This window comes from Bos mutus, chromosome 6 (genome assembly GCF_027580195.1).
Source record: "Bos mutus isolate GX-2022 chromosome 6, NWIPB_WYAK_1.1, whole genome shotgun sequence".
Lineage (NCBI taxonomy): Eukaryota > Metazoa > Chordata > Mammalia > Artiodactyla > Bovidae > Bos > Bos mutus.
In genome coordinates, this window is record NC_091622.1 from 24,289,982 (window position 1) to 24,316,961 (window position 26,980).

At 39.0% G+C, this 26,980-nt stretch overlaps 1 protein-coding gene and 1 pseudogene across 4 annotated transcripts in view; both read left to right on the forward strand.

Annotated features, from left to right (window-relative positions):
• Positions 1 to 26,980, forward strand: part of EMCN (endomucin) — a 132,407-nt gene that overhangs the window by 71,362 nt on the left and 34,065 nt on the right. For all 4 annotated transcript variants that reach the window (XM_070372097.1, XM_070372098.1, XM_070372096.1 and 1 more), the window contains one exon: positions 10,673 to 10,711. In XM_070372097.1, coding sequence (XP_070228198.1) covers positions 10,673 to 10,711 — 39 coding nt within the window. The remainder of the gene's footprint in view (positions 1 to 10,672; positions 10,712 to 26,980) is intronic.
• Positions 5,264 to 5,439, forward strand: LOC138988341 (U1 spliceosomal RNA; annotated as a pseudogene).

The window sequence follows — 26,980 nt, forward strand, 5'->3', positions numbered from 1 at the left end:
TGTGGAGTCTGGCATCGGAGCACATCTGGGAGACATGGCACATATGAGCCAGCAGGCCAGACACAGCAGGACAGGGAGGGGAAGGCAACTTGTGTGCTTTCACTGTGATGCACACATGATTTAAATAATTCATTTATTTTAGCATTATATGAAAAGACCACTTGTTAGTTTTCATGATTTAGACAAGCCCACTAAGCATCAAAATAGAAAAATTTTTCATTAGTACAATTACATCTGCTGCTTGAGCAAAGACATCAGATTTTGAAACATTACCACCAGTGTGAAAGTGCTAATGAGATGGAAAAGTGACATCATTTTGATTCTGACTTTAGCCACACAAAGCCATTTTCAAGGTTCAAAAGAAAGAAGAAATTGTGGTGGGGGTGTGTAAAATGTGATTTCAGTTGCTGCTGTATGTTTAAAAAATTTTAAAAGCCTGTGATATGTGTTTTGAACATTTTCTTGTTTTATACTGTAATAATCTACCATCAATTTTCAAAACAAATATATGTTTCTAAGTATATAACCATCAACAAAGACAGAAATAGAAAATCATTAAATGCAAACAGAAGACACTTTACCTAACCATATGTAAATTGTTAATAAACCACACAAAAAATGCAAAAATAATCCAAGTTCTGTAAACAACATAGTCTTAACTGCACACCCTCCCCAGAAGAATGGATAAAGAGAGGGAGAGAAAAGAAAAACACTGAAAAGAAACCCTGAAATTCACTTGATGAGTTTGTTTTATTGAAATGAATATATTAGCTCTAAATACTTGGTATAAGTGAAAAAACAGATAAATGTGTTCTCAAGATGAAAAGGGGAGATACAAATACAGAATGGGGGAAGGAAAGTTAAACACTGCACTATCAGATTGAAACTTAAGGCATCAGCATAAATTCATGATTAAAATACAAATATGTATGTAAAATTGCAAAGAATATAAAATAAACAGACATTACATGTTCATAGTTTGGAAGACGATGTTTTAAGATGGCAATTCTTCTCAAGTTGATCAGTAACTGATAAAATAGTCAATGCAATTCCTATTAGAATAGCAGAAAGTTTTTTTTTTTCTAGAAATTGATAAGCAAATCCCAAAATATATATGGGCTTCCCCAATAGCTCAGTTGGTAAAGAATCTGCCTGCAATACAGGAGACCCCAGTTTGATTCCTGGGTTGGGAAGATCCACTGGAGAAAGGATAGGCTACCCACTTCAGTATTCTTGGGCTTCCCTTGTGGCTCAGCTGGTAAAGAATCAGCCTGCAATGTGGGAGACCTGGGTTTGATCCCTGGATTGGGAAGATACCTTGGAGAAGAGCACAGCTACCCACTCCAGTATTCTGGCCTAGAGAATTCTGTGAACTGTATAACCCATAGGGTCGCAAAGAGTCGGACACAACTGAGCAACTTTCACCTTCACTTTCAAAATATATATGGAAATGAAAGTGACCTAGAATAGCCAAAACACTTTTGGAAAAGAACAATGTTGGACGACTCAACCACCCCCAACTTCAAAACTTACTCTAAAGCTATAGTAATCAAAACAGGGTATGGAGTTAATGAGTGTTAAGAGTAGCATTATTCGTAATTGTCAAATGCTGTGAACAACTCAAATGTCCATTAATTGGTGAAATAGAATATCTCATTGGATTTTCCATTTGAAATGCATTTGGAATGTTCCAAAACATGGGATATCCATATAAGACAGTACCATTCAACAGTTTGAAGATACAAAATACTGATGCATGCTGTAACAGCATGAATCTCAAGTACATTATGCAGTGAAAGAAGCCTTTCACAAAATACAACAAATACAATTCCATTTCTGTGAAATATCCAGGATATTTTTTATGGGGACATAAACCAGATAAGTAGTTGCCTACACCTGAGGACCAGCCTGGGGACTGACTGCAGAAAGTCTCAAGGAAGTTTTTTATATTGAAGAAAATGTTCTAAAACTGGATTATAGTGATGGTTCAATGACTCAATAAATTTACAAAATATTATTGGGTTATATACTTACAATGAGTGGATTAAGTGGTGGGTTTTCAGATAAATATTCATTTAAGAGCAAAAAGAAAATGTTGATCTAGGCCAATCAAATTTCCTTCCTGGGTAATCTGAACTGAACTAGAAAACCCAAACAAACCAAAAAGCAGGGGGGACTGGAGTAGCTCAGGGTTAGTAGAGAATCTGAGATGGCCATGGTGATTTGTGTGCTTGCCTCTGGCTTCAGGAGGCTTGAGTTGGCAGAGTCAGTAGAGAAGGCTACTGACTATAGAGAGACTATGTGGGGAAATGGACAGATCCCATGAGCAAGGTTAAGTTGTTCAAGAGACATGGAACAAGTAACAGGACCTGGAGCTCTTCTGATTCCTGACAGATCTTTAGTTGCAGTCCACACGTATCTCCACAAGTATTTCCCTTATCCTGGCCTCCGTGATTTGAAGTAATCTGCGTGTTTAGTAAAAATATCCTAACTAGAAAAGCTACTAATCATCTATAAGAGCCTTATCAAATCCTGCTCATTATACATACTGGATGCATTTTTGGCGTACCCTGAGTCCTTAAATGGAGAAGGCAATGGCTACCCACTCCAGTATCCTTGCTTGGAGAATCCCCGTGGACAGAGGAGCCTGGGGGGCTACAGTCCCTGGAGTAGCAAAGAGTCGGCCACCACTGAGCAACTGAGCACATAGTCCTTAAAAAGACATCGCTACAGGTGACTCAGTCTCCAAGTCTCTTCTTAGGAGACCTCTAAGCACTGTGGACACTCAAGGCTCACTCTTGTCTAGAAGCATGTTGGTAATATCCATTTCCCCCCTTTCTATTGTAATCATCTTAGACATGACATGAAGAAGGTTATTTAGGAGAAGTCTGATTCCACACCATAATTGTAAACTGATAATTGTATATAGTTAGTCACCATGTAGAGAAATTTGAAGAGGAGGGTCATTTTTCCTTCATAACAAGAACATTTCTCTGTGGCAGTGTTTTGGGTTCTGATAAGCAGAATTTATATGGTAGACAATATATGTCTGAAAAGTACCTTTGGCAAACCAAAACCTCATGCATTTTATAAGTGCCCCAATACAAACAAGAATAAAAGCGAACTATGCATCTGCTAAATGTATAACAGTTGACGATTCATCTCCTTCTTAAGCATATGAGCAGTGGGTGCTTGAATAGTGACCTTCAGAGAAAGGCACTGTGGGGACATTGTCTCAAATTCAGGCTTGATTTTAGAGTAGAGAGGAGTCACGAGGTCTGTTGACAGGGAAAGACAGCCTATTGCTTTCTCCTTCTGGGGATTCTGACTTAGCTAGGGAGAATATGTGTAACAAGATTGTAGGTAGGAGACATTGAGATGGGCAAGTACCAGTACATAATTCTACTAAAGCAACTGTGGGTAAAATGAAAGTGAAAGTGTTCGTCACGCAGTCATGTCCAACTCTTTGTGACCCCATGGGCTTCTCTGTGGAATTCTCCAGGCAAGAATACTAGAGTGGGTTGCCATTCTCTTCTCCAGGGGATCTTCCCAATCCCAGGATTGAACCCGGGTCTCCCGCATTGCTGGCAGAGGAAGCCTCAAGTGTATGGGTAAAAATACTTCTAAACAATTTGCCATGTCAGAGCCTCTGCTACCGCAGAAGATATAATATTACAGACTTGAACTCTGAAGGGAAAAATCTGACTTTTATTAATTAAAATAAGTAACATTTATAAGAAATTAGTAGGTTATTTAGTCAAGGGTTAATAACATTTATATGTAACAAATAATTTATCATGTATGTTTTCCTTTTGCATAATCTATCCTAGTTTAGTATAGAGTTTGTTTTTAATACAAAAAGCATATATAATTGTATAAAGATCAAGTAACCACTTCAGATATACTACTGGTTGAACATGAGAATGGCTTCTGCACAAGCCTGTACTTTTCGAGGCACCACACCCTTCTTTAAAGAAATGGTCACCCCAATTATGCCAAGAGGAAGTTGGCTTATTGTATACTAACAATGATTCTGAAATCAGATAAAGAAAGTGGAAGGGTTAGCAAACTTACTTAGTCGTGTTTGACTCTTTGTGAACCCATGGACTGTAGCCCACCAGGCTCCTTTGTCCATGGAATTCCCTAGGCAAGAATACTGGAGTGGATAGCCATTTCCTTCTCCAGGGGATCTTCCTGACTTAGGGATTGAACCCAGATCTCCTACATTGCAGGCAGACATTTTACCAACTGAGCCACCAGGGAAGCCCTTGAAATCAAATAGCTTAGATTCAAATAATAGCACAACCATTTATTTGGACTTTGGCCTTTGGTAAGCTGTTTAACTTCTCTGTGCCTCAGTTTCCTCATCTGTAAAATAGTTGTATGACTACACTTTTACAGGATTCTTGTGAAGATTAAAAGAGATAAAATAATATGAAGCTTAAAACAGTGTCTGAAAAGAAAACAATACATTTTAGTTATTAATATTATTTTGGTACTGATAATCCTTACAAAAGCCAAGCAAAGACGGTATTTATGGTATCAGTTTCACATATAAGGAAACAAGTTCAGAAAGATGAAATGACTCACCCAATGTTAAAAGATGTAATTCAAACCCTGTTTTTCTCGCCTGAAACTCCATAAATATCGATATACCACACTTTCTCTCATTACAAATATTTCACATAAAGTATCTGAAGGAATTAGAAAGCGGGTAGCTTTTAATTGGGTGCATCATATGCTTGACAAACAGAAGTTCAATCAGTATAACACTGACCAACTGACTGAATATAAACCTGGGATTCTCACCAGAAACCTGGGATTCGCCCCAGAGTGGTTCTCATGCTATTGCCAACCATGCCAGATTTATTCCTGACCATGTGATTTGTTCAACCTGTCTCCCTCATCTGTATGGTCATTCTTTCTTCCCCTTGTCCTTCCTCGAACTGATTATTAAAATTCTACGCAACCATAAAGAACGTCTACAAAATATCACCTCAGTATTTCCCACACCTTAATGAGGTTTCCAGATATATGTACCATCTGCACTATTATTCATTTAGTACTTTCTTTAAATGGATGCACTTTTTAATTCTTAAATTTGTTTGAAAAGGAAACCATCATGAATGAAAAACCAGTTTGAATTAGTATAAGCAGAAGCTAGAAAGTCTCTGTGATGTAAGCAAAATAAAATAAAATTCTCGCTAGATTTTGTTGCTTACCAAAGGCTCTGAGTTTTAGCCTTGCTTAATAAATAAATCAAATACTTACCTGGCAGGGGAGATACTGGTATGATGAAGGTGATTTTCACCTCCCCCCACTGCCTCCCCCGCAGCGTGGCTTATCTATCACACTTCAGATGTGCTGACCCCTGCAATTTCCACAAAACTTGACTGCATAATTTGTGGTTGTAGGGGACTGCATTTGCACTTTTCCCTGTGTGGTGGAAAAAAAGATAAGTACATTCTAGGTATTAATGACATATTTGCATCAAATTGAAATTTTGAAACTTCTTCATTGAAATAATCTCACAAAAAAATTGAAAATAATTACTTTCTCACTGAATGTTTCAATCTTATTTAACGCTACTTTCCAGTATAGAATCTCTCATATAATGCTATGCATCTCATGCTTTGGAAAAGTCTAATTTTTCTGATCACTCAGGCTCATTATTTCTTTTGTGAATGGCACCATTTATCTATGACATTTATCAGGGAACTTAATTGCAATGTTTCTTACATGCTATTTAATTAGTTTGTATCATTTCATGTGGGCAGATAAAAGAGGAATTCTCAGGAGAACAAAGTCTTAGTCACACATCACCATTTATCCAAACCAGAACTAATCTTTCGTACGATGACTCAGTCAATGCTTTGTTGGGGGAATGGGGGACGGTATGTATGAGGGGGAATGAGAAGAAAAATTGTAATTGGTCATAGTAAATTATTTTTAAGCAAATCAGTAAAGAATTATATATGGGAACAACTACATTTTTTCCTGGGACTTTAAATGATAAATCATGTTCTGTAGGTAATTATACACAGCTATATATAGCTGGAAATACAATGGCTTTTGTAAGATAATATTTAGCAAAGTTACTTGTATTATTGCTTAAGCTTTCTATCTTAAAAGCTGATAGTTTAAGCAAGGTTTAGTTTGGGATTAAATTGTGGATTAAAGTTTAGCATTTTGAAGTTCATTTGCATTTCATAAGACTTCAGTTTCAAACTGAACTCAACTTCAAACTTCAGTTTCAAACTCAACCAAGAGATTTAAGTTGCCGAACACCCTGATTAAGGATTTGGTCTTTACTTAACAACTAAGTTTGAGACTAGGTTAACAGAATGTACTACACTCATTTCTATTTAACTTCCACTTACTCAGCAGATAAAGAATCTGCCTATAATGCAGGAGACATGGGAGATGCAGGTTTGATCCCTGGGTCTGGAAAATCCACTGGAAGAGGAAATGGCAACCCACTCCAGTATTCTTGCCTGGGAAATCCCATGGACAGAGGAGCCCTGCAGGCTATAGTCCCAAAAGGTTGCAGAGTCGAACACAACTGAATGACTAAGCACACCTGCTTCCTCTCCAGATCAGAATTTGGCCTTTTCTTAAAGCATATTTGCATTATGAAACTTAAACACACACACACAGGAATAATTGCAGATGTCTTCACTTTTCATTAGTTTCCACAACTTTAGCCACATTCCATAGCATTCATCTCTATTCAGATTTTATATTCACAAAACTGAGTCCAAATTTGAAAATAGAATGCCGTATGAAGATGTTTTATTATCTTCAAAATAATACATCCTTGATTTCAGGATAAAAAGGTATATATTTCCCAGTACTGATTAAGTATTTAAGATTTACAGAATTTCCTTCTCAGAATAACAATATATTCATTCATATAGAAATATCTGGACCTCTGAAGACTCAAGTAAAGGGTTTTGAATTGCTATTTTTTTTTCCACTATTGCACTACTTCTTAAGGCATAGTCATTTTTATTTTATGTAATATGTCCCTGAGAAGTCATTATGCATTTTTGAAGGATGAAAAAAATGCAAAAAAGAATAGTCAGGAGGCTTTGTCTGATATGAGTTTAAAATTGTTCATTCTCCATAAAGTCTATCAGCAAGAAAGATTATGACCTTATATTAAAAGCAGGAAGAACAAAGGTTTTGATTTCGTTTATATTCTAATCCTCTGGCAGCTGATAAATATTTTAACTGCATCCTCCAAGTACAGCATTATGCCATGTACAAAATTATTTTAACTAGTTATGAAAAGTAGAAATTAATTACATAAGCTTTCCACTCAGAACAGTTTATTGGAAAAAAAAGCTGTCTCAGTAAAAGAAGATGGACCTTAGAACCAACGGACCTGAATTATAATCACTGTCCTCCCTTTGAGAACATAGTTTCACTTCTTTACTGCAGATGTGCAAAATAAAAATAATAACATCTTTCTCATAGACATCAATGATTAATATATGGAGTTGATCAGAAGAGTTACTTCAAAAATAGTAGCTATGATTATCCAACTAGCAATTTTTAATAACACATTCATTTTGCCTTAAAAATTGAATTCAGTAGGTAAAATTAGTTTTTATTTTTATTATTATTATCAATTATTATTTTATATTATTATTTGTTCATTCCCTATGTTTTTACCAGAGACCTAGTATGGATACTATGGACAGACCTAGTACGAAGAAGGCAATGGCACCCACTCCAGTACTCCTGCCTGGAAAATCCCAGGGACGGAGGGGCCTGGTGGGCTGCAGTCCATGGGGTCGCTAGGAGTCGGGCACGACTGAGCGACTTCAATTTCACTTTTCACTTTCATGCATTGGAGAAGGAAATGGCACCCCACTCCAGTGTTCTTGCCTGGAGAATCCCAGGGACGGGGGAGCCTGGTGGGCTGCCGTCTATGGGGTCACACAGTCAGACACGACTGAAGTGACTTAGCAGCAGTATGGATAGTAGATGCTGAAATTATGACTCTGAGTAAAATAAGAAATCTCCGTCCTCCTGGACTTACATTCTAACAGGAAACAAAGCCATTTAAAAAAAATAAATGTCCCTGGAGTGATAAACTGGTGAGCAAACAAAGAATCATGGTGGGCTGAGATAGAGGGAAATGAGAAGACAGCTTTCAATAAGGTGGTTGGAGAAGACTTCTCTGAGTGGTGACACCTGAACAGCCATGAAGGGTGAGAAGGAGCCAGTGTAGGCCTGAGAGGACAGCCCACAGGCTTAGGGCCAGCAGGCCGTCTGAAGCAAGGGATTCCTGGGACATTTATCTACCATGGAGACACGAAGCAGGCTGTGACAGCGGGAGTGAATTGAGGAGCAAGGCAGAAGCCATGTCCTATGGAGAACCGCTAACTGTAGTGAGGAGAGGAATAAGGAGCCATTGGAGTAATGAAATGTAAATTTAAAAAAAATTTTCTAGGTGGCTGTTACACATACTAAGGAGAGAGATATAGGTGCTAGATGAATAGTAGTCAATTGAATGGTGAGGCATATGTGGAATATATTTTGAAGCTAGGGCTGATGAGGTGAGAAAAAAAATGAATCAAGAAAAACAAAAGAAGAAAGGCCACTACTTTTTGGCTCATGCACCTGGGAGGCAATGGTACCATCAGTTCAGTTCAGTTCAGTTCAGTCGCTCAGTCGTGTCCGACTCTTTGTGACCCCATGAATCGCAGCACGCCAGGCCTCCCTGTCCATCACCAACTCCCGGAGTTCACCCAGACTCACGTCCATGGAGTCAGTGATGCCATCCAGCCATCTCATCCTCTGTCATCCCCTTCTCCTCCTGCCCACAATCCCTCCCAGCATCAGAGTCTTTTCCAAAGAGTCAGTTCTTCACATCAGGTGGCCAAAGTACTGGAGTTTCAGCTTTAGCATCATTCCTTCCAAAGAAATCCCAGGGCTCATCTCCTTCAGAATGGACTGGTTGGATCTCCTTGCAGTCCAAGGGACTCTCAAGAGTCTTCTCCAACACCACAGTTCAAAAGCATCAATTCTTAAGTGCTCAGCCTTCTTCACAGTCCAACTCTCACATCCATACATAACCACAGGAAAAACCATAGCCTTGACTAGACGGACCTTTGTTGGCAAAGTAATGTCTCTGCTTTTGAATATGCTATCTAGGTTGGTCATAACTTTCCTTCACAGACATAAAAATGAAGGAAATAATGCCACTTGCAGCAACATTGATAGGCCTAGAATGTATCATGCTAAGTGAAGTCGGACAGAGAAAGACACATGATACTGCTTATATGTAGAATCTAAAACAAAAAGCTACAAATGAACTTATTTACAAAATAGAAATAGACCCCCAGACATAGAAAACAAAGCTGTGGTTACCAAAAGAGGGGAGAAAGGGGAGATAAATTAAGAGTCTGGAATTAAGATACATACACTATTGTATATAAAATAGATAATAATGAGATTTACTGCATAGCACAGGGACTTATGGGCTTCCCTGGTGGCTCATCAGTAAAGACTCCACCTACAATTCAGGAACTACAGGAGACACAGGTTTGATCCCTGGCTCAGGAAGATCCCCTCGAGGGGGGCATGGCAATCCACTCCAGTATCTCGCCCGGGAAATCCCATGAACAGAGGAGCTTGACAGGCTACAGTCCTTGGGGTTGCTAAGAGCTGGACACGACTGAAGCAACTTAGCACTCAATATTTTGCAATAACCTATAAGGCAAAAATCTGGAAAAGAGTATATTTAGATATAAAACTGAATCACTGTGCTGTATACCTGCAACTAACACAGCATTTTATATCAACTCTACTTCAGTTTTTTAAAAAAAAGAGTTCTGTTTGGAGCATGTAAAATTTAAGATGCTGTTAAGACAGTCAGGTGAAGATACAAAGGAAGCAAGTGGATGTTTGTATCCACCATCATTATTGGGCTTCTATTTATCTCAAATATTTCTATATTTTTTTATGGAAAATCTTGATTCGTGGTGCAAACACTCAAGTTTGTTGAAATGATATTTGCTTATAATTCTCTCAAGCGATTTTACTTGTAGAAAGCTCTTCTGAGCTCTATTCCCTTTAGAGGAATTTCTTAAATTTCAAAGGTATCTGTCTGAACCATCCTGAATCTTCCTCAGATCAAGAGATGTGCAATATCTTAGTAGGAGTATGACATATGGCAGTGCCACTCATGAAGCACCCACTGAAGTTTCGGTAGTCTTCTGGATTCTCTTGGCATATTCAAGAAGTGGGGTTGTACCAGATGCCCCAAAGGAGGATGCAGCGAACTTTGGCTCACAGGCCAAATCCAAGCCCCAGTCTATTTTTGTAATTAAAATTTAATGAGAATATTGCCATACCTATTCTTTAGATATTACATATGGCTGTATTCACACTACAGTAGCAAAAGCTGAATAGTTAGTAGAGACTTATGGCCCACAAAGCTTAAATGCTATCTGTCCCTTTAAGAAAGAGTTGACTGACCCCTGCTCTGAAGTTTCTTTTATTCAGGAAGCCTCATGATTTGGTGACTTGAGGAAAGTAAATCAGAAATGAACTAAAATCTCTATGCATTTACCACCTGAAACAATTGTGAGAGTAGATATTTGATATTCAACGTTTAATTTTAGCAATTTTCTTTCTTTCTTTTCTTTTTTTTCTAAAGCTGAGACTCAGAGTTCAATCAAAGCAACAGAAACACCAGGTAAGTTCATTTTCTTTTGTCTGAGAATATTCCTGAGTAAAATCCCAAGAAGGAGACAAAGTAGATCAATCAGTTTGAGGACAGGGTTAAATAGTATAAAAGAAAATATTACATGGCAACTAAAATATTTAGGAAATCTTGTGTTTAAAAAAAAAATGCAGACAAGGAGAATATGCAACAGTGTGTCTGAGTGCTCTGGGGCTTGGGTTAGCGGAACCAGCTCTGGGAAATGCATAAAACTTGTGGAATGTTCCTCTCCCCAGAACCTAGTGTTCCTGGTCTGTTTGTGTGGTCAGCTTGCCCCCTCCCAGAAGTATAGGGTGTGCTTTTGCTGTCGTCTCTACTTTCTAACAAAGCCTGGTCCTGGCATCCAAAGAGATGATGTTATAAACCACAGTTAACCGTCTAAAATGCTATCACTTTGAGAAGCACTCAAGCTTTGCCATCCTTAGTTTTAAGCTGAAAAAATTTTGGATGATGGAGCAATGGAAATTGGAGATTATTGGCAGAGGAAAATGGTCATGTTGAATCTTCATACTGTTTTGAAATTGTAATTATTTGGAGATTTTTATTTTCCTAACTCCTATCTGGTACATGTATAAGTGACATATCTCTTAGGTTATCAATATTAACCACCTTTGCTGTATACTAAATGAGAAATATGTGAAATAAACCTAGGAGATCACGAAACTTGTTTTTTTTTTTTTGGACCAGAGAAAGATTTACTGCAGAGCTGAGCAAGGAGAACAGGTGGCTAGGAAATACAGAGATCATGTAACTTTTTTTAAAAAATGGAAAAATAAAGCCATGAAAATTATGAGTGACTCTAATATTTTCACAGCAAACGTCCTAAATAGTCATCATGGTCTACCCTCAAGAATTAGAAACGGGAGTTATATGCTTTTAAATTTAAATTATTTATCTTCTACATAATATATCAAATAATAAAGGAAGTTATTTTTATATTGTTAACTTTCTCTATTTCACCTCATCACGGTATTTTTTATCCTTTATTTCCATCTACACAGTCTAGAAATGCATTGGAAAAAGCCTTGGGAAAAACAAAACATAAAAATAGTTCATCCAGGCAAAGAGGGCAGCTTTGCGTTGGCTGATGCTTTGCACTGTTCTGGAGAAATCCTGTCCCCTGTTTCATGGATTGGTTATCAAGGAGGAGTTACAGATGGAGGAGAATCGGGAGGCTGCCAAATTGTCAGCTCTTTTTAAGGAGAGACCAAAGCATCTTTTATTTTGTTTAAAAGTTTATTTACAAAATTCCAGCTTTAACTACAATTGATTTTTACATGTAATGAAAAGCACTTTTAGATTTTAATTTTGAATTATAGAAACTAATTCTCCTAAAATAGATAATAGACAAACCATTGATTTGAACAGTGAATTAGAAAGAAATATGGCCGATTCTATCAACTGCAAGAAAGGTCAGTCTTAAATTTCAGATATATGGTAGGGCTAAAGCCTAAATCCAGGTTCACTTTAAAAAAATTAACAAATATCCCCCATCTTCCTTAAAATAATTAGTATTTTTCTTTTAGGTAATGTTGAGGTAAATGTTTAGGTAATGTTGACAGAATGTGGTCCACTGGAGAAGGGAATGGCAAACCACTTCAGGATTCTTGCCTTGAGAACCCCATTAATAGCGTGAAAAGGCAAAATTATAGGTTACTGAAGAGGAATTCCCCAGGTCAGTAGGTGACCAATATGCTACTGGAGATCAGTGGAGAAATAACTCCAGAAAGAATGAGGGGATGGAGCCAAAGCAAAAACAATACACAGTTGTGGATGTGACTGGTGATAGAAGCAAGGTCCGATGCTGTAAAGAGCAATATTGCACAGGAACCAGGAATGTCAGGTCCATGAATCAAGGCAAATTGGAAGTGGTCAAACAAGAGATGGCAAGAGTGAATGTCGACATTCTAGGAATCAGCAAACTAAAATGGACTGGGATGGGTGAATTTAACTCAGATGACCATTATATCTACTACTGCGGGCAGGAATCCCTCAGAAGAAATGGAGTAGCCATCATGGTCAACAAAAGAGTCCAAAATGCAGTATTTGGATGCAATCTCAAAAACGACAGAATGATCTCTGTTCGTTTCTAAGGCAAACCATTCGATATCACAGTAATCCAAATCTATGCCCCAACCAGTAACACTGAAGAAGCTGAAGTTGAACAGTACTATGAAGACCTACAAGACCTTTTAGAACTAACACCCAAAAAAGATGTCCTTTTCATTATAAGGGACTGGAATACAAAAGTAGGCAGCCAAGAAACACCTGGAGTAACAGGCAAATTTGGCCTTGGAATACAGAATGAAGCAGGGCAAAGACTAATAGAGTTTTGCCAAGAAAATGCACTGGTCATAGCAAACACCCTCTTCCAACAACACATGAGAAGACTCTACACATGGACATCACCAGATGGTCAACACTGAAATCAGATTGATTATATTCTTTGCAGCCAAAGATGGAGAAGCTGTATACAGTCAGCAAAAATAAGACCAGGAGCTGACTGTGCCTCAGATCATGAATTCCTTATTGCCAAATTCAGACTTAAATTGAAGAAAGTAGGGAAAACCACCAGACCATTCAGGTATAACCTAAATCAAATCCCTTATGATTATACAGTGGAAGTGAGAAATAGATTTAAGGGCCTAGATCTGATAGATAGAGTGCCTGATGAACTATGGGCTGAGGTCCGTGACATTGTACAGGAGACAGGGTTCAAGACCATCCCCATGGAAAAGAAATGCAAAAAAGCAAAATAGCTGTCTGGGGAGGCCTTAAAAATAGCTGTGAAAAGAAGAGAAGTGAAAAGCAAAGGAGAAAAGGAAAGATATAAGCATCTGAATGCAGAGTTCCAAAGAATAGGAAGAAGAGATAAGAAAGCCTTCCTCAGTGATCAATGCAAAGAAATAGAGGAAAATAACAGAATGGGAAAGACTAGAGATCTCTTCAAGAAAATTAGAGATACCAAGGGAACACTTCATGAAAAGATGGGCTCGATAAAGGACAGAAATGGTATGGACCTAACAGAAGCAGAAGGTATTAAGAAGAGGTGGCAAGAATACACAGAAGAACTGTACAAAAAAGATCTTCATGACCCAGATAATCTCGATAGTGTGATCACTCACCTAGAGCCAGATATCCTGGAATGTGAAGTCAAGTGGGCCTTAGAAAGCATCACTATGAACAAAGCTAGTGGAGGTGATGGAATTCCAGTTGAGCTACTCCAAATCCTGAAAGATGATGCTGTGAAAGTGCTGCACTCAATATGCCAGCAAATTTGGAAAACTCAGCAGTGGCCACAGGACTGGAAAAGGTCAGTTTTCATTCCAGTCCCAAAGAAAGGCAATGCCAAAGAATGCTCAAACTACTGCACAATTGCACTCATCTCACACACTAGTAAAGTAATGCTCAAAATTCTCCAAGCCAGGCTTCAGCAATACGTGAACCGTGAACTTCCTGATGTTCAAGCTGGTTTTAGAAAAAGCAGAGGAACCAGAGATCAAATTGCCAACATCCACTGGATCATGGAAAAAGCAAGAGAGTTCCAGAAAAACATCTATTTCTGCTTTATTGACTATGCCAAAGCCTTTGACTGTGTGGATCACAATAAACTGTGGAAAATTCTGAAAGAGATGGGAATACCAGACCACCTGACCTGCCTCTTGAGCAATTTGTATGCAGGTCAGGAAGCAACAGTTAGAACTGGACATGGAACAACAGACTGGTTCCAAATAGGAAAAGGAGTATGTCAAGGCTGTATATTGTCACCCTGCTTCTTTAACTTATATGCAGAGTACATCATGAGAAATGCTGGGCTGGAAGAAGCACAACCTGGAATCAAGATTGCTGGGAGAAATATCAATAACCTCTGATATGCAGATGACACCACCTTTATAGCAGAAAGTGAAGAGGAACTCAAAAGCCTCTTGATGAAAGTGAAAGTGTAGAGTGAAAAAGTGGGCTTAAAGCTCAACATTCAGAAAACAAAGATCATGGCATCTGGTCTCATAACTTCATGGGTAATAGATGGGGAAACAGTGGAAACAGTGGCTGACTTTATTTTGGGGGGCTCCAAAATCACTGCAGATGGTGATTGCAGCCATGAAATTAAAAGACACTTACTCCTTGGAAGAAAAGTTATGACCAACCTAGATAGCATATTGAAAAGTAGAGACATTACTTTGCTAAGAAAGGTCCATCTAGTCAAGGCTATGGTTTTTCCTGTGGTCATGTATGGATGTGAGAGTTGGACTGTGAAGAAGGCTGAGCTCTAAAGAATTGATGCTTTTGAACTGTGGTGTTTTGGAAGACTCTTGAGAGTCCCTTGGACTGCAAGGAGATCCAAGCAGTCCGTTCTGAAGGAGATCAGCCCTGGGATTTCTTTGGAAGGAATGATGCTAAAGCTGAAACTCCAGTACTTTGGTCACCTCATGCGAAGAGTTGACTCATTGGAAAAAACTCTGATGCTGGGAGGGATTGGGGGCACGAGGAGAAGGGGACGACAGAGGATGAGATGGCTGGATGGCATCACTGACTCGATGGACGTGAGTCTGAGTGAACTCTGGGAGTTGGTGATGGACAGGGCGGCCTGGCGTGCTGTGATTCATGGGGTTGCAAAGAGTCGGACAGGAGTGAGTGACTGAACTGAACTGACTCAACTGAACACACATTTAGTCTTTGACTAGAACATTCATAGCTCTCACATTTGATATTTTCTTTCATATAATGCATCTGGCTTTAATTTCCATGAAAAATTATGTCTTTAGCACTGTCTTCAAAAATTATTGTTAAGGGTCTAGCAATTGGTAATTGTTTTATGTAGGATCTTTTTTTGGAATTCAGAATAAGGCAACTGTATATAAAATATGAATTATAAGCAGTTATATGTAGATATGGACTTCTCTGTTGGCTCACATGGTAAAGAATCTGCCTACAAGGCTGTGGACCCAGGTTCAATGCCTGAGTTGGGAAGATTCCCTGGAGAAGGAAATGTATATCAATTCCAGTATTCTTACATGGAGAAATCCATGGACAGAGGAGCCTGGCAGGCTATAGTCAATGGGGTTGCAAAGACTCAGACACAACTGAGCAACTAATACTTTCTTTTTCTTTTCTATATGTAGATACGACATTCAATTTTATATAATAAACATACAAGAAAGGTAGTCACAGTTAGATGGACATGATTGATCAAGGTCAGAAGACATGTCCATTCATTTCATTCAATAGTGCAAAGGTTGTATGAATGGACAGCTGTGTTTAGTAATGCTAAGCATGAAGAAGAATTCACACCCAATATCTAAAACATGTAGGAGAGTAAAATTTCAACTGCCCACTGTAACATACCTGGTAAGATTCCAAGTTTAGTATAATCCCCTGCTAAATATACAGAAGGATATATTCAACCAATCACTGCTAACCGAGGCATTCAATCTTTGTTCTGTTCCCTCACATATAGCACTAGCTAAGATTTTGAGTGATACATGGAGCCTGCCATGAAGGGTTACTAAAGACTAGTCAATATAATAAATAACTATAATAACTCCAGCAGTCATATAGGTATAAAGTGATGTGTCAGTGATAAGCCTCAGATAACCTTATATTAGGATCAGAGGAGGGAAAGAATTTTTTTCCCTTTATCTGTGGTAGCATACACTGGGTGAGATAAAAGCAATTTAAGAAAGACGAGAAACAGTTTCATGAAAAAAGTGGTCTTCTAGCTGCCAGATTTTTGTGCCTACTTGATTTTTTAGCTCTGAGTTCAGAGCTAATGAGGATATGGAAAGACCCACTAAAAAGTGATGAAAGACTGTTTATTCCCTGGAGATACATGCAGACATTGTGTGTGGCCATTACAACAATTTAAAGCAATGACAGAATTCACTTTTGTTTAGCCTTATCGTTTTCCCACAGACAGGCAGAGCTAATAACTTGTCCTTGAAAATTAACCTTTTGATTTCTTTGTAAGAGACGTCAGCTCAAAGAAAAATGGACCAATATGCCTCAATATATTGGGAAAGGAATAAACCATTTGCCCATAATTTCCTGAAAATACAACTATATTTGTCCAGGTTTTCCAGAGAAGCAGAACAAAGAGAATATACATATATAAATATGTATTTATATAAACATATGGAAATCTCTAAAGAGATGTATTATAAAGAATTGGCTCAATGTATTACAGAGTCTGAGAAGTCCTGAGACCTCAGTTGGCAAACGAGGTCCAGAAGCAGGGAATGCATGGTGCACTTCTAGTCCCAGTCCCAAGTGCTGAGACCAGAAGAGCAGATGCTGTAAGTTCCAGGCTGGAAGCTGGAAAGCTCAAGATCCAAGAGGAGACAATAGCTCAGTTCAAAGGCACGGAAACACTGATATCCCAGCTCAAGGCAACCAGGCAGAAAGAATTGCTTCTTACTCCAGGAAGCCTTTCTGTTTGCGTGTGTGTGCGCATGCTCAGTCATGTCCATCTCTTTGCGCCCCCGTACAGGCCTCCAACTGATTGGATGAGAGCCACCCTAATGGAGGTCATATATTTCACTCATCTACTGATCTGAATATTAATCTCATCCAAAAACACATTCACAGGCACACCCAGAATAATGCTTGACCAATACCTGAGAGGCAAGTTCAATCCCTGGGTTGGGAAAAATCCCCTGGAGAAGGAAATGGCAACCTGCTCCAGTATTCTTGCCTGGGAAATTCCATGGACAGAAGAACTTGTTGGGCTACAGTCCATGGGGTCACAAAGAGTCAGGTAAAACTTTGTGACTAAACAACCATATCAAATATCTGAGAACCCCATAGCCAAGTCAACACAAAAAATTAATCATCACAGCATTCTCATTGTGACCAGCACAGCTTGCAAAAAATTTTATTGTACACATCTTTCATTTCTCAACTGTGTTTCAAGACCTCAGTTGTTTTTTAGACATTAACTTTTTTATGGAAAATCAGAAGCTAGTACAGACAACTGCCATCAAAACTGACTACTGGCCTTTGGAAAGGAGGATTCTCTGTCGTGATTCATTCATCACGCTTGAATGAACAAGCACAGGCATTCTTATGCAATGCCTGGAGTTGGTTACTGGTAAATTCATATAATGTGAAACATGAACTATTTTATACAGAGGATTACTTACCTGAATATTCTAACTTTGAATGACAGAATCTTGATACTATTGTTCAGTTAGTAACAGTTCAGTTAGAATGTACTCAACAGTTCAGTTAGAATGTACTCAAACTAGAAATATAGCCATAGCAAATGATATCCTGAGTTGTTTTAGTAACTTGGAAATTTTATGATGTTTAAAAATTAGTTGTGAAAAAAATAACTCAGTTATGGAATGAGAAATAGAAATTAGCTTAGGGCCTGGCATAAGCTTCCACTTGGGAAATTATATGAACCTATAAATCTAGGTATGCCTAAGTGGTTTCTCCTCTGGTTCAAGGATCTGATAAGTCTCTGAGAAGTGCTCAACCCTGTTCTTGAGACTCTCTAGTCTACACTGAACGGTCATAAAAACTCACAATCTTGGACTTCCCTGGTGGCGCAGTGAATAAGAACCCACCTGCCAAAGCAGGGGCACAGGTTTGATCCTTGGTCCTGGAAGATTCCACATCCTATGAAGGAACTAAATCCCATATGCCACAACCACTGAGCCTGGGCTCTGGAGCCCATGAGCCGTGACTTCGGAAGCCTGCACCTAGAGCTGTGCTCTGCAACAAGAGAAGCCACCTCTATCAGAAGCCTCTGCATCACAGCAAAGATTATCCTCCTCTCACCACAACTAGAGAAAGTCTGAGAGCAGCAAGGAAAACCCAGAACAACTGAAAAACAAGCTAACAAACAAAAACCTCAATCTCAACTGATTGGCTAAGCCAGCACTCACTTTAAGAACCGACACATTTCAACAATATTGCTAAGGATGTGAGCTCCTCCAGTAAACTCTACAACGTGCTCTCTATTAATACATTAGGAAGAATTCTGTCTCCTTGTATGTTTCTGCAGAGTCTGGTCTAGCCACTGAAGAAAGAGAGGTTTAGTTTCTCTTGGTATAAAGAAACCTCTTGATTGGAGAATAAATTGAAATAGGTGATACTGCTGCTAAGTCGCTTCAGTCGTGTCCAACTCTGTGTGACCCCATAGACGCCAGCCCACCAGGCTCCCCGGTCCCTGGGATTCTCCAGGCAAGAACACTGGAGTGGGTTGCCATTTCCTTCTCCAATGCATGAAAGGGAAAAGTGAAAGGGAAGTCGCTCAGTCATGTCCAACTCTTCAGGACCCCATGGACTGCAGCCTACCAGGCTCCTCTGTCCATGTGATTTTCTAGGCAAGAGTACTGGAGTGGGGTGCCATTGCCTTCTCCAGAAATAGGTGATATTTCATGTAATAAAAATAAAGATGCACTTATAACTCATTGTTACTGAGCAGCAGCAGCTTAGGCAGCACAGAGTCGTGGTTGACAGACCAGAGTCTAGAGTCTGCATTCAAACCCTGGCTCTGTGTGACTTTGGGCAAATTATTTAAGCTCTCTGGGCTTTAGCTTCCATTATATGAAATGATAATATTGTTAATATAGTAGTGAGTATAAAGCCCTTAGAACAATGCATGGCACATAGTGTCCCATCAGTTCAGTTGAGTTCAGTTCAGTCGCTCGGTCTTGTCCAACTTTTTGCAACCCCATGGACTGCAGCATGCCAGGATTCCCTGTCCATCATCAACTCACAGAGCTTGCTCAAACTCATGTCCATTGAGTCGTGATGCCATCCAGCCATCTCATCCTTTGTTGTCCCCTTCTCCTCCTGCCTTCAATTTTCCCCAGCATTAGAGTCTTTTAAAATGAGTCAGTTCTTCACATTAGGTGGCCAAATTATTGGAGTTTCAGCTTCAACATCAGTCCTTCCTTCCAGTGAATATTCAGGACTAATTTCCTTTAGGATGGACTGGTTGGATATCTTTGCAGTCTAAGGGATTCTCAAGAGTCTTCTCCAACAACCACAATTCAAAAGCATCAATTCTTCCATGCTCAGCTTTACAGTCCAACTCTCACATCCATACATCACTACTGGAAAAATCATAGCATTGACTAGATGAACTTTTTTTGGCAAAGTAATGTCTCTGCTTTATAATATGCTGTCTAGGCTGGTAATAGCTTTTCTTCCAAGGAGCAAGCATCTTTTAATTTCATGGCTGCAGTCATCATCTGCAGTGATTTTGGAGCCCAAGAAAATAAAGTCTGACACTGTTTCCATTGTTTCCCCATCTATTTGCCATGAAGTGATAGGACCAGATGCCATGATCTTCATTTTCTGAATGTTGAGCTTTAAGCCAACTTTTTCACTCTCCTCTTTCACTTTCATGTAGATGCTCTTTAGTTCTTCATTTTCTCCCATAAGGGTGGTGTTACCTGTGTATCTGAGGTTATTGATATTTCTCCCAGCAATCTTGATTCCAGCTTGTACTTCATTTTGCATGATGTACTCTGCATATAGTTAAATAAGCAGGGTGACAATATACAGCCTTGACATACTCCTTTTCCTATTTGGAACCAGTCTGTTGTTCCATGTCCAGTTCTAACCGTTGTTTTCTGACCTGCATACATATTTCTCAAGAGGCAGGTCAGGTGGTCTGGGATTCCCATCTCTTGGAGAATTTTCCACAGTTTGTTGTGATCCACATAGTCAAAGGCTTTGGCATAGTCAATAAAGCAGAAGTAAATATTTTTTGGAACTCTGTTTTTTTAGTGATCCAATGGATGTTGGCAATTTGATCTCTGGTTCCTCTGCCTTTTCTAAAACCAGCTTGAATATCTGGAATTTCATGTTTCACATACTGTTGAAGCCTGGCTCGAAAATTTTGAGCATTACTTTGCTAGCATGTGAAATGAGTGCAATTGTGCAGTAGTTTGAGCATTATTTGGCATTGCCTTTCTTTGGGATTGGAATGAAAACTGACCTTTTCCAGTCCTGTGGCCACTGCTGAGTTTTTCAAATTTGCTGGCATATTGAGTGCAGCATTTTACAGAATCATCTTTTAGGATTTGAAATAGCTCAACTGGAATTCCATCACCTCCACTAGCTTTGTTCGTAGTGATGCTTTCTAAGGCTCACTTGACTTCACATTCTAGGATGTCTGGCTCTAGGTGAGTGATCACACCATCGTGATTATCTGGGTCATGAAGATCTTTTTTGTATAGTTCTTCTGTGTATTCTTGCCACCTCTTCTTAATATCTTCTGCTTCTGTTAGGTCCATACCATTTCTGTCCTTTATCGAGCCCATCTTTTCATGAAGTGTTCCCTTGGTATCTCTAATTTTCTTGAAGAGATCTCTAGTCTTTCCCATTCTATTGTCTTCCTCTGTTTCTTTGCACTGATCACAGAGGAAGGCTTTCTTATCTCTCCTTGCTATTCTTTGGAACTCTGCATTCAAGTGGGTATATCTTTACTTTTCTCCTTTGTTTTTCATTTCTCTTCTTTTCACAGCTATTTGTAAGGCCTCCTCAGACAGCCATTTGCTTTTTTGCCCTTTTTTTTCTTGGGGATATTCTTGATCCCTGTCTCCTGTATAGTGTTACAAACCTCCATCCATAGTTCATCAGGCACTCTGTCTATCAGATCTAATCCCTTAAATCTATTTCTCACTTCCACTGTATAATCATAAGGGATTTGATTTAGGTCATACCTGAATGGTCTAGTGATTTTCCCTACTTTCTTCATTCTAAGTCTGAATTTGGCAATAAGGAGTTCATGATCTGAGCCACAGTCAGCTCCCAGTCTTGTTTTTGCTGACTGTATAGAGCTTCTCCATCTTTGGATGCAAAGAACATAATCAGTCTGATTTTGGTGTTGAACATCTGGTGATGTCCATATGTAAAGTCTTCTCTTGTGTTGTTGGAAGGGGGTGTTTTCTATATCCAGTGCATTCTCTTGGCAAAACTCTATTAGCCTTTGCCCTGCTTCATTCTGTACTCCAAGGCCAAATTTGCCTGTTACTCCAGGTATTCTTGACTTCCTAGTTACATATTAAAAAGCTTCTCGATGTTTTCTGGTCATATTATCCAAATTGTGAATTTAAGGTAAGACAATGTATATATTTGGGGAGAGAGATGAGAATAGTCTAAAACTTTCAGAATGCTGCAAAAATTTCATTTATATCATTGTTAATGATGCCATTAGCAAGTAAAAGATGAACTCAACTCACTTAAAATCTCTTGGTTGCATGGCTTTATGGAAAGGAAACGGAAAGGGTTTTGAGTCATGCTTGCCTTATGTTTTAGCTCTTCCACTTCTTGTCAGATGTGTTACCTCATCTCTGTGAGCCACAGCATCTCTATTTACAGTACAGAATAAAAATGTTTAAGAATAAGGTAAGTTAGTGTGTATGGAAGTAATTAGCACGGTCCATTTATTCTTTGTATATGTATATCATTTTCTGGAATATAATAACTATATTAAATCACAAAATAAAATATGTCCTCCTTCTACATATATTTCTATGGTTACTTAAAGTAAACAAATCTCTAGTCATGGTTACTACTGGGTTACAGGGTGCTGTTACCTCTGGTTAGTTATGCTGATGACCCAAAGCAAAATGAAAGAAATTTGAGATAAATTGTTTTTGCATAGCTTAAAGAATACAAGTAGGTCAGAAAGTTAAGGTCTGATGAGAGAAAAATTAATTTTTCTCATGTGAAGGCAGGAAAGTTTCCTTTAAATATTTTGCCCATTGAGTACATGAGGTGTTCCATTAAGGGTGAAAATGCAGACTAGCAAGGACAAAATCTGGCTTAAAAGGAACCCTGATGAAAAAAAAAGACTTAAAATCTTAAAGCTAAAAGTCACCTCGGGGCAGGGGGGAAAGAGTCAATTCTGAGAATCCCATACAGGCTATGCAGGTAAAGGAACAGCTGACTACAAAAGTAACATAATTTCAGAGAATCAAGAATAGAAGAATAGAGGAAATCTGTATTTTGTGAAGATAGTTTAACTCTGATATCAGAACTTGACATAAGTGACAAAACCACACACCAATTTTACCTACTACTCTTGGCATCAAAATCCTAACTTATTAAAATGCTAATTAATGATTTATGAATAGTTGCAGAGACATTTCCCATCTCTAAAAAGCTTAGCTTTGTTTACATTTTTGTTCTTTTAAAGTAAGTCAGGTTCTTCAGTATAAGAAGTGCTTGCTCCAGATGTTCTGTATATACAATGGAATATTACTCAACCATAAAATAATGAAACAATGTCATTTACCGAAACATGGATGGACCTAGGGATCATCATATTATGTGAAGTAAGTCAGATAGAAAGAGACAAATATCATATGGTATGATGTATATGTAGAATCTAAAAAAAAAAAAAAAAAGATACAAATGAACTTATTTACAGAACAGAAGTAGAGTCACAGATATAGGAAACAAACTTATGGTTACCAAAGGGACTAATGAAGGGTGTAGGGAGAGGTAAATTAGAAATTTGGGATTAACATGTACACACTCAGTTCAGTCGCTCAGTCGTGTCCAACTCTTTGCAACCCCATGAATCGCAGCACACCAGGCCTGCCTGTCCATCACCAACTCCCGGAGTTCACCCAGACTCATGTCCATCGAGTCAGTGATGCCATCCAGCCATCTCATCCTCTGTCATCCCCTTCTCCTCCTGCCCCCAATCCCTCCCAGCATCAGAGTCTTTTCCAATGATTCAACTCTTCGCATGAGGTGGCCAAAGTACTGGAGTTTCAGCTTCAACATCATTCCTTCCAAAGAAATCCCAGGGCTGATCTCCTTCAGAATGGACTGGTTGGATAGTACTATATATAAAATAGGGAAACAACAAGGACCTACTGTGTAGCACAGGGAACTATACACAATATCTTGTAATGACCTGTAATAGGAAAGAATCTGAGAAAGAACATATATATATTTTTTGTTTGTAGGTGTATATAACTGAATCACTGTGCTGTACACTTGAGACTAACACAACATTGTAAATCAAACATATGTCAACATAAATAAATAAATGAAATTAGAGGAAAAGCATTAAAAAAATAAAAGTGACCTCAGGGATCATGTCAGCATACTGCCTTTCAAAACACAGGGTGGGACCAATTATACTCATAGCATTTATTGACTGAACTGCTGATGTGCCGCTTACCTATATAATAGATCATATTCCACTCTTATAACGAAAGCCTAGAGTAAACCGTGCTCTCCTTCCCTGAATGTCAGGATGCTCAGAATCAGTTCTTACGGCCAACATCAGCAACCGTATTGATGCTTGGTATTAACTCTTAGAAGGAGCTTATTTGTTTCTTCCATTTGCCATTGCTTCGATTTCTTATTTCTATTTTATTCATCTTATGCTGTATATCATTCCTTAACTAAAATTAAAAGTTTGAGAAAGCCATAAGGGACTCTTCCAGCTCAAGTTCCTCCTCAGAGAAGTCCACAGTTCCCAGGGGGAGGATTGCTTTCGTATCCTTGCCAGGCTCAACCACTGGCTGGGAGCTGCCTGCAGGAAGTATGAAACCAGTAAAAACACAAGGATGGAATTCAGAGAACAAGTGGAGAACTTCAGTCAAAATTTATACTATCCGTAGTTTGCCTTTGATGACACGCATTCTCGTAGTCACCAGAGAGCCCTGGGACAGCAATAAGGTCTTCTGTCTTAAAAACTTTCCATAATTTATCTAATAAGTCGCTTCAGTTGTGTCCAACTCTTTGCAACCATATGGACTGTAGCCCACCAGGCTCCTCTGGCCATGGGATTCTCCAGACGAGAATACTGGAGTGAATTGCCATGCTGTCCTCCAGAGGATCTTCCCAACCCAGGGAGTGAACCTGTACCTCTTTTGTTTCCTGCATTGTCAGATGGGTTCTTTACCACCAGTGCCACCTGGCAAGAGCCAAATGTGTACCATAGTCAGATGCCAATAGGGTAAATTTGGATATGCATTATTACAATAGACTTGACTCTGCAGGTCTCTTTATTACAACAGAGTTTGTTCCAAGGGTCTCTGCCTCAAACAGCCTGCTCCGAGTTCTAGCTTGAAGTTTGCAAACTAAATTTAAGTCATAACATACCAATAATCTGATATTGAATACAGTCAACAAAAGTAAATGTATAAGAGCAAATTTATATCATCTAAGAGCACCATACACTCACATTTAAGTGTCTGCAGAGTCATATACTTTTATACTTAGAAAATCTGAGAAAATTAGGTAAATTGACTTTGCTTGAAAGTCACAACTCTCTAGGTGCCTAATCACAATTTACTTATACTACAAATATTATATTATTATACTGTTATAAAATAATATGGGCTTCCCTGGTGGCTCAGATGGTAAAGAATCTGCCTGCTAATGCAGAACCCTGTGTTTGATCCCTGGGTCAGGAAGATACCCTGGAGAAGAGAATGGCAACCCACTCCAGTATTCTTGCCTGGAGAATTCCATGGACAAAGGAGACTTATTGACTATAACCCGTGGGGTTGCAAAGAGTCGGACACCGCTGAACAATTAACACTTTCACTTTCATAAAGTAATTATTAATATAATATAAATTAACATGTATATTAAACTTCTATATTCAGTTCAGTTCAGTAGCTCAGTCGTGTCCGACTCTTTGCCACCCCATGATTGCAGCACGCCAGGCCTCCCTGTCCATCATCAACTCCCGGAGTTCACTCAGACTCACGTCCATTGAGTCGGTGATGCCATCCAGCCATCTCATCCTCTGTCGTCCCCTTCTCCTCCTGCCCCCAATCCCTCCCAGCATCAGAGTCTTTTCCAATGAGTCAACTCTTTGCATGAGGTGGCCAAAGTACTGGAGTTTCAGCTTCAGCATCATTCCTTCCAAAGAAATCCCAGGGCTGATCTCCATCAGAATGGACTGGTTGGAGCTCCTTGCAGTCCAAGGAACTCTCAAGAGTCTTCTCCAACACCACAGTTCAAAAGCATCAATCCTTCAGTGCTCAGCCTTCTTCACAGTCCAACTCTCACATCCATACATAACCACAGGAAAAACCATAGCCTTGACTAGACGGACCTTTGTTGGCAAAGTAACGTCTCTGGTTTTGAATATGCTATCTAGGTTGGTCATAACTTTCCTTCCAAGGAGTAAGCATCTTTTAATTTCATGGCGCAATCACCATCTGCAGTGATTTTGGAGCCCCAAAAAATAAAATCTGACACTGTTTCCACTGTTTCCCCATCTATTTCCCATGAAGTGATGGGACCGGATGCCATGATCTTCATTTTCTGAATGTTGAGCTTTAAGCCAACTTTCTCACTCTCCACTTTCACTTTCAATCGCAGCACTGTTTATAATAGCCAGGACATGGAAGCAACCTAGATGTCCATCAGCAGATGAATGGATAAGAAAGCTGTGGTACATATACACAATGGAGTATTACTCAGCCATTAAAAAGATTTCATTTGAATCAGTTCTAATGAGGTGGATGAAACTGGAGCCTATTATACAGAGTGAAGTAAGCCAGAAGGAAAAACACCAATACAGTATACTAACGCATATATATGGAATTTAGAAAGATGATAACAAAAACCCTGTGTACGAGACAGCAAAAGAGACACTGATGTATGGAACAGTCTTATGGACTCTGTGGGAGAGGGAGAGGGTGGGAAGATTTGAGAGAATGGCATTGAAACATGTAAAATATCATGTATGAAACGAGATGCCAGTCCAGGTTCAATGCACGACACTGGATGCTTGGGGCTAGTGCACTGGGATGACTCAGAGGGATGGTATGGGGAGGGAGGAGGGAGGAAGGAGGAGGGTTCAGGATGGGGAGCACATGTATACCTGTGATGGGTTCATTTTGATATTTGGCAAAACTAATACAATTATGTAAAGTTTAAAAATAAAATAAAATTTTTAAAAAAAAGAGGCTTTTGAGTTCTCTTCACTTTCTGCCGTAAGGGTGGTGTCATCTGCATATCTGAGGTTATTGATATTTCTCCTGGCAATCTTGATTCCAACTTGTGTTTCTTCCAGTTCAGCATTTCTCATGATGTAGTCTGCATAGAAGTTAAATAAGCAGGGTGACAATATACAGCCTTGACGAACTCCTTTTCCTATTTGGAACCAGTCTGTTGTTCCATGTCCAGTTCTAACTGTTGCTTCCTGACCTGCAAACAGATTTATCAAGAGGCAGGTCAGGTGGTCTGGTATTCCCATCTCTTTCAGAATTGTCCACAGTTTATTGTGATCCATGCAAT